We start from the raw sequence: 13,042 nt of genomic DNA on the forward strand, positions 1-13,042 counted from the left end.
GAAAAAGGCAAGCTCCTCAAAACTCTGACAGTTCCCTTAACATTGCACAAACCTTTATTTTTTTTTCTGGATGTCTTATTGAAATGAGGTCCGTTGTCTTGAAAAGCATGTTTTTAAATCATTAGGGTTTACAGCTGCCAAGGTGCAAAGTTCTGCTGCTTAAACTAGTGCCAGCTGCACTGTTATTTTTATTAACTGAAATCACAGTGTGAAACCTTACTCTTGTACATAGGGTACTTGTGCAGCAAGCATCATAGCCATTTCTTGCAGCATAACAGGCATGCATTCATTTTAGGAATAATTGTAGGTTTTTTCCGTATGTGGATATTATGTGGCATATTAATTTGGCTCAGTTACGAAATGTTCTTGGTTTTTGTATTTGGCAAAATGAGTGCATGATTTTTGGGTTGCGAATTTTGCCGATACCTTGCCTGTAATTTGTCATGAGGGCTGAAAAGATGAAACCACCAAGTAAGATGGTTTGTGCATCAAATAAATATTTTTCACTAGGCACAGTTTTTGCCATTCAGTGGGAAGATGGTTTGTACAGTAAAAGTTTAAAACTGCGTAGCAGTACCAACTTCGATCCTGGGAAAAGTATGAAAGGTCTCCGTGCGGCATGCGCATTTTTTATGTCCTCTTTGTGGTTCGTAGGTGAGCTACATGGAGATATACTGTGAGCGGGTGCGTGACCTATTGAATCCAAAAACCAAAAATAATCTGCGAGTGCGCGAACACCCACTGCTCGGCCCCTACGTGGAAGACCTGTCCAAGTTGGCTGTCACCTCCTACCAGGACATTCATTCTCTTATGGATGAAGGCAACAAGGCCAGGTACCTACAGCATTTCTGATGTACATCAGTCTTCTGCATGCCCACTAACTTCTAAGAAGACGTTACAGTGTATATTGTGCTCCTATTGGCAATGCTTATACAGAACTGTCATGCTTGAAATTATTTGCTTCTTATTCATCTTCCTAAAATTTATGCTATGTTTTTTTCCTCCCAGTATTCATTTTATTTTGTAGTGCACTTTTGTACTCGAGTAGGAAAAATTATTGCTTCCAGTACAAATATTTAAGTGTTCGTTGAATTTAGAAAGGAACAAAAGACAAACACTTTCATATTTTACAAACTTTTGTGTGTGTACAGTGTGATTAGCAGCACTTGACCGATGAGGTGTGTGGATTTAATTACCAAATGCAGGACTGTTGCTGCCACAAACATGAATGAGACAAGCAGCCGCTCGCACGCTGTTTTCACCATCATCTTCACTCAGAGGAAGACTGACAAGGATACGGGGCTTGCCACAGAACGTGTAAGTGGGGAAGTATATTACCATTAATAATGGCAATATGTAAAGTTCATGTTGAAGCATAGAATTTTAAGTTTTCTGCAGTTTTGTGTGTGAAAGTTACTTTGAGTGTAGTAGAATATCTCCTGGATTTATTGGTTAGTTGCATTTAGATTGTATTGGACAGCATCATTCTTTTTTTTGCTTTCTTTCATTGATTACAATTGTGCATTCTTGTATTTTTTGCAAATCAAGTCTTGGCCTGTACCAAATTTCTCGCTTTGTCTTATTATAAGTCAAAAAGAAAAAAAATGCTTTCTGAGCTGTTCAGGGCTACAGTCACAGAACTGGTATCTAGATTATTGCAATTAATGATAATGCACAAGAGTAAACAAGGCACTGATTGAGTGTGAATGAAAATGTGGCGAGTGGTTGAACAGGAAGGAACCTCTACCCATCTCTAAAAAGCAGTGCAATAAATGGGTACTTGAACAACAAACTATCAATCTATGTAGTAATGCTGCCTTTCTTGTCCTTCTTTCCCACAGGTGAGCAAGATCAGCTTGGTGGATCTAGCAGGCAGCGAGCGTGCTGATTCCACGGGAGCCCAAGGCACTCGGCTGAAAGAAGGAGCCAACATCAACAAGTCCCTTACCACTCTGGGCAAAGTCATCTCGGCACTTGCTGAAGTGGTATGCCAGGCTGTGCCTTTCCTTTTTTTTTTTTTTTTTTTTTTTTTTTTTTTTTTTTTTTTTTTTTTTTGTGCTTGTGCAGTTTTGTAGCTGTGTCACTCAAGAAAGAATTACCTTGTTTTCAGTTGTAGAACCTTTTCTGAATCTACCTATATATAAAAAAAAAATGTGCAAAAAATGATATGCTGCAAGCCATATATGCATTAATTTTACATTTTAATTGTGTGGTGAAACTTTGGTAAACTTCATTGCTTGCAGGGTTGGTAACTTTCTTTTTTTCTTCAATAATGCCTTGTGCAGTTTTTTCACATTAATGTTCATATCAAAGCTTATAACAAATTCGCAGATAATTTCTTATGATTTTGCAAATTTGGGTATGCATGTAGTGTTTATTGTTTTAACTTTGACACTGTACGCATTAGACTATCAGTACTTTTTTTTCTTTTTTCTGTTCAAAATTTCACTGGTCCAAGTTACAGGGCTGAATGGATAGAATAAATGAACAAAAGTGATTGAACAAGTGCAAGTGATTGCTTACTTCATTTGAATATGTATGCAGCCAAAACTGAATAATATTGTAGTGGACTTAACAGCTTTTCCTTTTTCATATATATATGAATTTCTTCCCTGCATGTCCCTTATATGCCTGTTCATTGTTGGCTGTATCCTATATTCAAAATTTGTATGCTCTTGTTAATAACACTGTCTTATGAGATATTGCCGTAAATGTCGATCTGTTGTAAAAGATCTGTTGGGAGATCTTTACCCTGTCATCAGCTTAGATGTTCTTCTATCTGTCTTAAACTGTGTGAGCCTGTTGTGGTTCAATTTTTTGTAGGAGAAAATGTATGCAGATATTTAGGGGCAAACATTTTTTTTGGCGGTTTTGTTTCAAGAATGGCAGAGCTTACAAAATGGTTGGAAGCAAAAGTATGACAATGTTGCCTCATTTGTGGAATCTGCCTGTGAGCCTGAATGAAGAAGTATGGTTTTAGATTTGCTGTTATCGCTAGCATTAACAGTTTTATGTAATTATAATGTAGCTTGCTGTGAAGACACTACATTTCAATCTGCTGCAGCTTTAATATTTGTGGAGAACGCCTCTTCCTTATAACATACAGCGTCATGTTGAAGAAAGGCTTTAAATTTTCTCTTTCTTTTTGACTTTTGGATTCTGGTTTCTCAATGCCTTCTTTCCTCTGTTTGCCTAACCTGCTTAGAACACTTTTTTTCCTATCTGCCAAACAATTTCTGAGCTCCAAACAAGATTAAATGTTTGCACATATTTTTCTCTTCTCATGCATCTGATGCAAACTAGGCGGTAAGTACATCCATGTCATTGTCATATCTCTCATTTTCAATTCACTTTTGCACATTTTATTCCTGCATGTGCAGTAGTATTGTCTTAAAACTTGAGGTCTCAAAAACGACGGGAAACAAGTATATCCTCCACACACTTGGCCTGACATGAAAATTTCTTGCTGTCACTACCTCTCTGAATGCCTTCTATTAATTTTGTAGGCAACCAAGAAGAAACGGAAAGGTGACTTCATCCCCTACCGGGATTCAGTTTTGACCTGGCTCCTCAGGGAGAATTTAGGTACGGAGATTAGAGCGTACATTCTCTGCAGTTTCCTTTGTTTGAACTTTGGAGGTAGCTTGAACGTTTGGAAATTTCCTTGTTCCAGGTGGCAACTCAAAAACAGCCATGATTGCTGCCATCAGCCCAGCTGACATCAACTATGAGGAGACATTGAGCACACTGAGGTGAGTGTCACACCCTCAACTGCAACCCCAAGAACTTTGCCTTGGATCGGTCTCTTTGATTCACAGCTTTTAACACACTAGCATTAAAGGTCCTGTTCTCCAAAAAATCTGGCGTTAGTGTTGTGAGCAAAAACTCATGACCATGGCCCTGAGAGGTGGCGGGTGGCCTGGCCGTGCATTTGCTGGTTGTGTGGTGTCACAAGACCGCATGACATGGCAGGAGCTGCCAACTCGGGTAGTGCCTTTGAGATGGGAATCAAAGCCACCAAGACCCTTTGGATCATGAATACAGACGCTTTATTTAGGCCGGCATGTTCATAAGGTTTGGTTATCTATGTCGGGTGGTCTGGCACATAATGTGGCAGCTCACGACTGTATGCTAATGAGTATGTGTGAGAGAAAATAGTGGCACAAATTAAGAGATAAGTGATTAAGCGAGTAGCAAAATGCATGTACGGGAACGAGGATCTTCAAAGGGCACAGCAGAGAGGAGCCATTCACAGTGTCGGTGGAGACCAAGCGTCCCGCAATTTTTTACCCAAGCTTGTGGATTGAGTCATTTATTTACTGTGACAGTGACCTGATTTATCTCTCGCTGGTATTTTAATGCCACTTTGAAGGTATCAGGGTATTACATTACCAATTTGGCCATTTTGTTTTAAGATAAAAACTACTTTGGTATAATTTGAATTTTGTGATATGTATAATTTGAATTTTGTGATATATATTAGGTACACTTGATCTTTTCTGATAGGACCTTTTTTCCACCGCTCTGCTACTGGTGACTCTTGTCCTTGTGGCTAAAGATTAATGCTAAAGTAGATGCAAGGTGCAGCCTCATTTGATGGTTGTGCTTATGAGCGGGTAAGCAGGAACAGTTTTATTTTGTGTTCCACCTGTGACGAGTGCCCGAGGCACTTCATAATCGTAAAGCACTCCTTTGTAGGGAATGGGTCAGCCTCTTTCTGAACTTTCTTTTTTTTTTTTTTTGCTAATGCACAGGTATGCCGACAGAGCAAAGCAGATTGTGTGCAAGGCTGTCATCAATGAGGATGCCAACGCTCGACTTATCAGGGAGCTCAAGGATGAGATTTCTCGTCTTAAAAACCTGCTTCTGGCTGAAGGAATCGACGTTGATGGTAAGCTTTTTTTGTTACATCGCTTATCAAGCAGGCTGTGGCAATACTAATCTAACTGTACAAACTTCCCACGTGTGAGTGACCACCTACCTGAGCCATTTACTTGTCAATTACTGTGTTAAGAATATTGGTCAGTCACTTATTAGGGTAATAGAGAAGGTTGTTATTTATATCCGCCTTATTCCATTCTGTCTACTCTGGCTTGGGCAGCTGATGACAACATGAATGTGGAGGCCGGCAAGCGGAAACCGCACCTCTCTGTCTCTGCGGCCTCGGAGAATGCAATGGAGCAGCTCCAAGAGTCAGAGAAGCTCATTGCTGAGCTCAATGAGACCTGGGAGGAAAAGCTGAAGAAGACCGAGGCCATTCGGTTACAAAGGTCAGCCCTTACTTCGCCTGTCCATGCATCTGCCTACTTTCTGAGCATGCAGTTGAGAGAGGAAAAATAATTGTGAGGCTTGAGGCTCCTTTTCATCACAAAGCCATCTTATGCAAGTGTACTTGTGGTCACACCTGTATAGGTTCCATTGGGCAAAATTTATACTATATTAAAGCATCTAACAGAGATACAGTATTGTTTTGTGGTACAACTTTAACTTAAGGATAAATTTTGTCTTTCAGCTTTATTGGGCAGCTTCCTCATTTTATTCGCTGTGCAAGAATCATGTGGAGTCAAGCTCATCCTGCTGTGTTTTTTTATTTTAATATGGAGTCGCCTTTTTTTTTTTCTCTCCGATAGGGAAGCGGTTCTAGCTGAAATGGGTGTAGCCCTGCGGGAAGATGGTGACACTGTCGGTGTGTTTTCACCCAAAAAGGTATGATTTCCCCGCGACACTTATGCCTTGTCTCGGTTTTGCTACTGGTTGCATGCAAGCATATCATAATTCATAGTTATTAATTGGCATTTAGTGAGGAGCTATGTTGTTTAATGTTTTCAATAATGTGAAGCATTGAGTTTTGTTTGCTATTAAACATCTCAAGGCATGCTCTACTCACCGATAAGCAGGAGAAATTCAAGTTTGGGTTTCTTTTACACTCGTGCTGGCAGCCAGTCTATCTAACTGTGCTTAATATAAGACTTCCAAGCTAAATGAATTTGCATGAAGCAACTATACTCCATCTTTTCTTCCACAGACTCCTCACTTAGTGAACCTTAATGAGGATCCACTGATGTCTGAATGCCTCCTGTACTATATTAAAGATGGTGTAACAAGGTGAGGGAAATGTTACATTTCTCAAAGCTTTCAGTAAAGTTTTGTGTAAACGCACTCACTGTAAGTGATGTCTGAATTCTTGTCATTTCAAGCATTTCACATAATGTTACATATAAATGCACCTGGTGTAATATGATAGCTTGATTTTGTAGTTATTAAATTCACTTGATTGTGGTGATTCAGAGATATCTGTTTGTCCAACACTAGAAGTTTTGAAATCTAAACGCATTACTGAATTTATTGTTTGTTTACCGTGGATTTTTGCTGTTTTCATTAGAGTGGGAAGACCGGATGCAAATGTTGCTCAGGACATCAGACTGAGTGGTTCACAGATTCTGAATGAGCATTGCTGGTTTGAGAATCACGAAGGTACAGTGGACCTCTTTTAATTGCCGTGCCAAATTGCTCTTGACTGTTATTATGCCACTTTTTCTGTAAAAGCCCCGTATTTCATTTTTGTTTTGTTTTCTTTTGTTATGCTTTTTTTTTAGCTCATTCAAAGCTAAAACAAATTTTTTATAATGTTCAAAAGCATCACTAGAAATCATTAAAATACCGCACCAGTACCATATGTTTCCAAGTGACATCACTTCTTTACTGAAAAAAAAAATGCAAAAAAACTCTAACTATACTTTTTTTTGGGGGGGTGCTGTCAAAGGTTTTGCAAGGTTAACAAGTAAGCATGCATTGAGTGATCATTAACTGTTGTTAGCATTTATTTTTTATTATAGTGTTATTTTCATGTCTTTCAGGAGAACTGTTGTGTATATTTTAAGTATTTCAAGCAGTAGTTAATTAACATTTTTACTGACTTTGTGAGCCTGTTTTCTTTGGCTACGAAGTTTTTGGAGTGAACAAAAAAAAAAAATGTTTTTTTTATTGCATGCAACCCTACAGGTACAGTCACCCTATACCCATGCCAAGGGGCCCTTGTGTATGTCAACGGGCGAGAGATTGTTGACTCGATTCAACTGAAAACAGGCTCTCGAGTGATATTGGGGAAGTCTCATGTCTTCCGGTTTCAGCATCCTGAGCAAGGTACTACATTTAATGTGCTGTCCCTTGCCATATTGCATCTTTTGTTATTACCTTTTGGTGACGATGTGTTTTTGTGATTCTCTTGCTATCTTTCAGCACGAGAAAGTAGAGAGCGGAAATCGCCCATTGAGGTGCCTGAAAGTAAGTTGAGGGACCAACAACAATCACTTTTTGCAACAATTGCATTTTCCTTTCTGCTGTGAGCAGGGAAATTAGTTGTGCGGTTAAAATGTGTTCATGTGTTCATTTATGTGCTGTATTTAAGGAAAGTTGTCATTAGATAAAAAGGAAGACTATATTTGTATGAAGGGTTTGCTTGCGACAAATCCCCAATCCAAATGCCGTCTTCCTAAAGAAACACATGATTGCAGTCTTCCTTAAAAAAAAAACACATTTATGTGGCTCTCTAGCACTGCGTGCCAGAATGTTCATAAAAATTTGCTTTTTTTTTTTTTTTTAAACCTCTTAGCTGGTATGGCATTTTTTGAGGGATGCTATTACGGAGCTTGGGTACAGTTGAGCATATGTGATCTTTATGCCATTTCTGCAGAGTCCCAGTCAGATGAGAGTGACCACCTTGAGATGCTATCGCTGGGCAAGAAGATGGACGACTCGGTTTATTCAAATGGTAAAATCACCTGTTTTCCTAATTTTTTTTTGCATTTCTTGCACGCTGCGGGGCTTGCAGCTGACTGCGTGACTTTCTAAGCATTTAATTTATGTGCCAAGTTTCTGGAGCTGTATGCTTGCAGTTTTAAGTGTCGTGCGGAACTGGCATTCCTGTTCTTCTATGTTAGCCTTTATGTTGAACAAATGCTAAATGGAACAAAAGACGTAGCACTGTTCGAGGTAAACATAGGATTTGTCTCTTCGAAAAGGCTAGCAGCCATTATTGAGGACTTAAGGCAGCATATCATCAACACCTTCAACAGTGTTGTGTATTTCATATGCATTGCATTACCACATATAATGTGTCTACTAAAAGAGAGCATGTACTGTGAGATCTTTGAGTCTTATTATGTGTACCTTACAGGTGGGGAGCCTGTCGATTGGTCATTCGCACAACATGAGCTGCTGGAAAAGCAAGGCATCGACTTGAAGCAAGAAATGGAAAAGAAGTGCGTAGTCATTTGGTCGTGCTCATGTCTGTCACGCACATATGCAATCTTCTGTTGCTGAAGGCATTTGTGCTAATCTCATTTTTAGGCTTGTTGCCCTGGAAGAGCAGTACAAGAAAGAAAAGGAAGAAGCCGACCAGCAGTTTGAACAAGAGAGAAAGGTCAGTGCTGGGATATGCTCTGTACTGGAGTGGAGGTTTCCATTATGGGTGGAAATGCAGTGGCCTTTTTTTTTTCAAAGTTGTCACTACAGTGACAGCATTTTTCTTGCTGGAGTTCTTCTCAACTGCTGGCATCTGTTGCAGACGTACGAGGCGCGCATTGAGTGCCTGCAGCGACAAGTGGAAGAGCAGTCCATGATCTCCAGCATGTACAGCGTCTGCACTGCGGATGAAGCAAACACCGTTGAGGATGATGCTGTTTGTAAGTTTGTTCTTGTTTTGGCTTTATGCTTATCTATAGGTACCTTTGGGAATATTTGAAATGATGTCTCTCAAAGGGTTAAAAGATTTGGGACTTGCCTTGCCGAAGTGAGAAATGCTGTGAGGCATGTGAATCAAGTTTTTTCTTTATTGTGGTGCTGGCCAGATCAAGTGTCCACATCTAATGTAAAACTCCTGGGCCCTAACAGTGAGTTCAGTGTAACAGAGCCTGATGTTCTACTGTGTTGGCTCTATAGGTTATGAGGACTTCAGTGTGGCAGCACTATATAATAGAGGGTACTTCTTTTTCAAATTGCATGTTTTTAAAAACTTTGGAGATAAAATTGGGTGTTACATTTTTTGAGTGAGCAATTTCTTCTTATCAACAATGCCTAATACCAGCAGTGCTTCATACTAACAAGCTGTTAGCAGTAACAAAACACGTATTTGAAAGGTAGTGCAAGGAAAGTAGGCTGAGAACGAGGATCTGTATTTTTTGCTTTGCCATATGTAGTGCTGTGTCTGGTGCCCAGAACAGTGCCAGTATGAATCATTTAGTTTTATGAATCATTTATGAATCATGAATTAGCTTTATGAATCATTTAGTTTGAGTAATGAGTGCCATATGACATGCTACAGTGCCTTGGTGCAGAATGAGCAGGAATATAATGATATAACGACATGCTCTCAATTTTGACTTGCATTTGCTTGTTGGCCTGCTGGTGCAGTTGACCAGCCATGGACTGACCGCGAGTACCAGGTGGCAACGTGGGCCTTCCAGAAGTGGAAATACCACCAGTTCACTTCCCTCAGGGATGATCTTTGGGGCAATGCCATTTTCCTCAAGGAGGCCAACGCCATCAGTGTAGAACTCAAGAAGAAGGTAAATAGTCAGTCATCTTAGCATTCGTGACAAACATGACTTGGTGCTTAGCTGTTGTTTTGTGGCTGCATTGAAACTCTATGCATTCAATGTTGCCCTGAAAGGGAGTGGCCTCATTGTTTTTATGTGCAGCATGGATTATGCATGGCTAAGCACTGCATGCTACCTTTGGCAGTGAAGAAAATACTGACTGTTGCAATGCTAGATGTGAGTTGTAATATGTTTCTCTCGGTTAAACTACTAGTTTAATTATGCCGAAATTTCGAGCACAGATGGCATATGGCCGTCTTATAATTTTTATTACCGTATCTAGATGGTGCACTCATCTGATTAGGTCACAATTAGAAATCCATGTTGTCTGCACATAGGCAACCCAAAACAAGCAGCTGTTCGCATGGCTGATATTGGTGGCGCTACATGGTGCGTGTCCGCAAAATTACTTAATAAACTGTTTTAGTCTAGAAGGCATGAACCACTTGTTGAACGTTGGGGTAATTTGTTCAAACGATGTTTTCTGTGCTAGGTATTGTTAGAGCAGTTGAGAAAGCATCTTCAAATGAGCCGCTCGCTCCCCATTTGTTCATCGTTGCAGCTGTCTCACTCAGCTTCCGAGGTAAAACAATCGTTCCTCAGACAGGCACCTGATGACTACGACGGTAGTGGCTATTCAAAACGCTTATTTTTGCTCATGGATGCTGCAGACGATGTGGGTTTCAATTAGGAATTTTACGGCTTGCATTTAAAACAGCTTGAAAGCCATTTTTTACTGGCATAGTCAGCATATGTGTTAGCTATAAGATGTTAGAAACTGTACTCCTTTGCTGGCAAGTAGTCCATCTATTGAGGAATGCATGCTTGCAGTTTGAGCGATGAGTGGTGCAACTGAAACTATTTTTCAGTAAATATTTTTGTGAGTGATTGTCATCCAAATAGCCTTGTGCGACTTTTAACCTTGGGGTGTTTGTTTTAACATGAACAATTATTGAATTGTGGTAGTTACCTGTGACTATATGTCTGTTTACCATTGAATTTCAATCGCTTGGCACTCAGAGCAGCAGGTTTCCTTCAAACCTCTGCACTAAGTAAAAGCATCTATGATTATTGCGGCCAGTAGCAAACACTTAATACTCTATTTGTGTCAAGGTTTTCTGTGGAGCTTTTCTACTCTTTATGAGTGAGCATTACGACCTTGAAATTCCATGTACGCTCTCACTCAAAAGTTTGGAGCCCAAGAAGTTTGCTTGTGAGACACACCATGTGGCTCATAATGCATCAGCAGTACTGCAAGCTCACGAAGGCGAGATGATTTTTGGTTTTGCCCTATCCAGGGGGTAAGATTATCCCGAATGCAGCAGGAGCCCTTCTACACAGTGTAGAAATAAACCCCCCGTGATCTAAACTTTTGACAAAGGGCTTGCCTGCTCGAAAGTACAATTTGGCATCAGGACAAAGGCTGGCTCACTATCCAACCTTCTCTCTGTTCTTTTTTTTTTTTTTTTCATAGTGATATTTTACGATTTTTGGGTGGCTTTTATCATTCCAGGAATGTTGCAATCTGTGTCAGCGTATTGTTCATGTGAGCAGCATAATATTGATTCCTTTCTTTCTGTACGGCCTTGGTGCATGCAGGTGCAGTTCCAGTTTGTCCTTGTGACGGACACTTTGTACTCGCCGCTTCCACCTGACCTAATACCTCGTGACGACCCGGACGAGTATTTTGACCAGGATCGACCTTTCCCTCGTACCCTGGTGGCCGTCGAAGTGCAGGACACCAAGAATGGCGCCACCCATCACTGGACGCTGGCCAAGCTCAGGTGTGTATTACATGCACACTTATTAGCACACCTGTGTTTCATCGCTGCTCTTGCCATTGCGGTTACCCTGTGTTGTGCTACAAAAGTTGTTAGTGTTCTCTTAAGTCGAGCTCTGTAGGTGACCGGTCTAGATGCCTGGTGAGACAGACTTGCGGAGAGTTATGAGAAATGAGTGTTTTGTCTAAAAAACAGCTGACAGCCTGAATTAGTGCACGCTTCTCATGCGGTATGTGCTCCACTGTGTAAAAAAAAAGGCCTAATCAGAACTATCAAAACAGAGCTCGAACCAAAGGGGATCCGATGGTTGCAGTTAGTTTTCTTTTTGCTTTCAGTTCTGTAGATGGTTCCTGTTGGCCTGATTTGGCTGGACTGATGTGATGATGGTGCCTCACTTAGGCACTATTTTGTTATTCAGGCACCATCGTTTTTACTTCAAGAAACTGGTCATGTTGCCTATTTGTTTGTGCATGTCACTCCACGCTTATTTTTTCGCCCTCGCCAGCAGATATACTAGTTTCACTACAAATCTGAGGTGCTAATTTTAAGAAATCAAGCACTTTTTGACCTCCTTAGCTCAAACCATGATGCCAGTCAAAACACTGGTAACTTACAGTTTTCAGTTGAAAAAACAATAATATATTTTAGTCTTGTTGGATTAGTTATGGTAATGCATTTCCATGACTGGGTTTGAGCACCATACAAGGTCGAGTTTTTCTTGAACTGCGAAGCTTTTGAAAAAGCTGTATCATTTTCCTTTTGTAGCCGCATGGCTGCACTTGTGTAGATGTCAATGAGTAATTACTCCTTTATTACAGTTGTACAGTTGATATTAATTAAATTGCTTATGCAAGTTAATTATGATGCTCATCTATATTACTAACTATCTAGCTAGAAAGAGAGAGAGGGAGCATTTTAATGAATACAAGAGAGTGAGCTGGGCATAGCTATATTCATTGATTGCCATTTATGAAAAAAAAGCATCATCTGGAAGGTGTGAAAATAATACATGGGTAAAAAGAAAGCCAGTTATGTTCACACAAATGAGCACAGTTGTGCTCCGGTGAAAACTATCTATAAGTGAGTGTGCTTAGAATGCTATGTACACTTGCATTTCTCTTTTTTTTGACATGCCATAGCATGCTTGTTTTATCTTCACCTTTTTAACCATTGCAGATGCAAATAATGTGTTTAGTCAGTTCTGCATTTGTCTATGGGGCAATTAGGGCACACACATGGCAGGGGAGGTTTTGGAAATCGTCGAGGCTGCATTTGATTTTTTTTTTTTTTCTGTTGTACATTATATTCACTCTTCTAGGCAGGTGAGCTCAATCTGCTTTTAGTGTGCACATGCCTTACATGATTCACAGCACAAGTGACATGGCCATGCCTGTGCAGTGTCATTCAGTCGTTTTTCTTGTACTGTAAGTGCCGGCTTCTGCAAAACTGTCACCAAGGTCTTGCTATAGAACTGGTGACAAATGGAAGGCCGTGCACAAAATTCAGAAGATGGGGAAGGGGAGAAGCCAAGTTTGTCAGCATTGTCTCTTTCTCCCTCCTTTTTTTCTCTCCACTATTTGAGCTGTATTTATACCCTGTGGCACTATTGAGGGTACAGCCACCTTTTAAACTAGCAACTTCTTCTATGCATATGCAAGTACTCCT

At 40.2% G+C, this 13,042-nt stretch overlaps 1 protein-coding gene across 7 annotated transcripts in view; it reads left to right on the plus strand.

Annotated features, from left to right (window-relative positions):
* The window catches only part of unc-104 (kinesin family member unc-104), a 106,349-nt gene that overhangs the window by 67,303 nt on the left and 26,004 nt on the right, over positions 1 to 13,042 (plus strand). For all 7 annotated transcript variants that reach the window (XM_084598347.1, XM_084598350.1, XM_084598349.1 and 4 more), the window contains exons 6-23: positions 655 to 833; positions 1,206 to 1,317; positions 1,842 to 1,985; positions 3,507 to 3,585; positions 3,674 to 3,752; positions 4,755 to 4,891; positions 5,102 to 5,270; positions 5,631 to 5,706; positions 6,026 to 6,105; positions 6,383 to 6,474; positions 7,003 to 7,143; positions 7,240 to 7,284; positions 7,694 to 7,771; positions 8,177 to 8,261; positions 8,350 to 8,422; positions 8,567 to 8,684; positions 9,412 to 9,566; positions 11,196 to 11,380. In XM_084598347.1, coding sequence (XP_084454473.1) covers positions 655 to 833; positions 1,206 to 1,317; positions 1,842 to 1,985; positions 3,507 to 3,585; positions 3,674 to 3,752; positions 4,755 to 4,891; positions 5,102 to 5,270; positions 5,631 to 5,706; positions 6,026 to 6,105; positions 6,383 to 6,474; positions 7,003 to 7,143; positions 7,240 to 7,284; positions 7,694 to 7,771; positions 8,177 to 8,261; positions 8,350 to 8,422; positions 8,567 to 8,684; positions 9,412 to 9,566; positions 11,196 to 11,380 — 2,027 coding nt within the window. The remainder of the gene's footprint in view (positions 1 to 654; positions 834 to 1,205; positions 1,318 to 1,841; positions 1,986 to 3,506; positions 3,586 to 3,673; positions 3,753 to 4,754; positions 4,892 to 5,101; positions 5,271 to 5,630; positions 5,707 to 6,025; positions 6,106 to 6,382; positions 6,475 to 7,002; positions 7,144 to 7,239; positions 7,285 to 7,693; positions 7,772 to 8,176; positions 8,262 to 8,349; positions 8,423 to 8,566; positions 8,685 to 9,411; positions 9,567 to 11,195; positions 11,381 to 13,042) is intronic.

The sequence above is a fragment of the Amblyomma maculatum genome, chromosome 3, assembly GCF_055883805.1.
Source record: "Amblyomma maculatum isolate TAMU_Amacu chromosome 3, ASM5588380v1, whole genome shotgun sequence".
In the NCBI taxonomy this organism is placed as follows: domain Eukaryota; kingdom Metazoa; phylum Arthropoda; class Arachnida; order Ixodida; family Ixodidae; genus Amblyomma; species Amblyomma maculatum.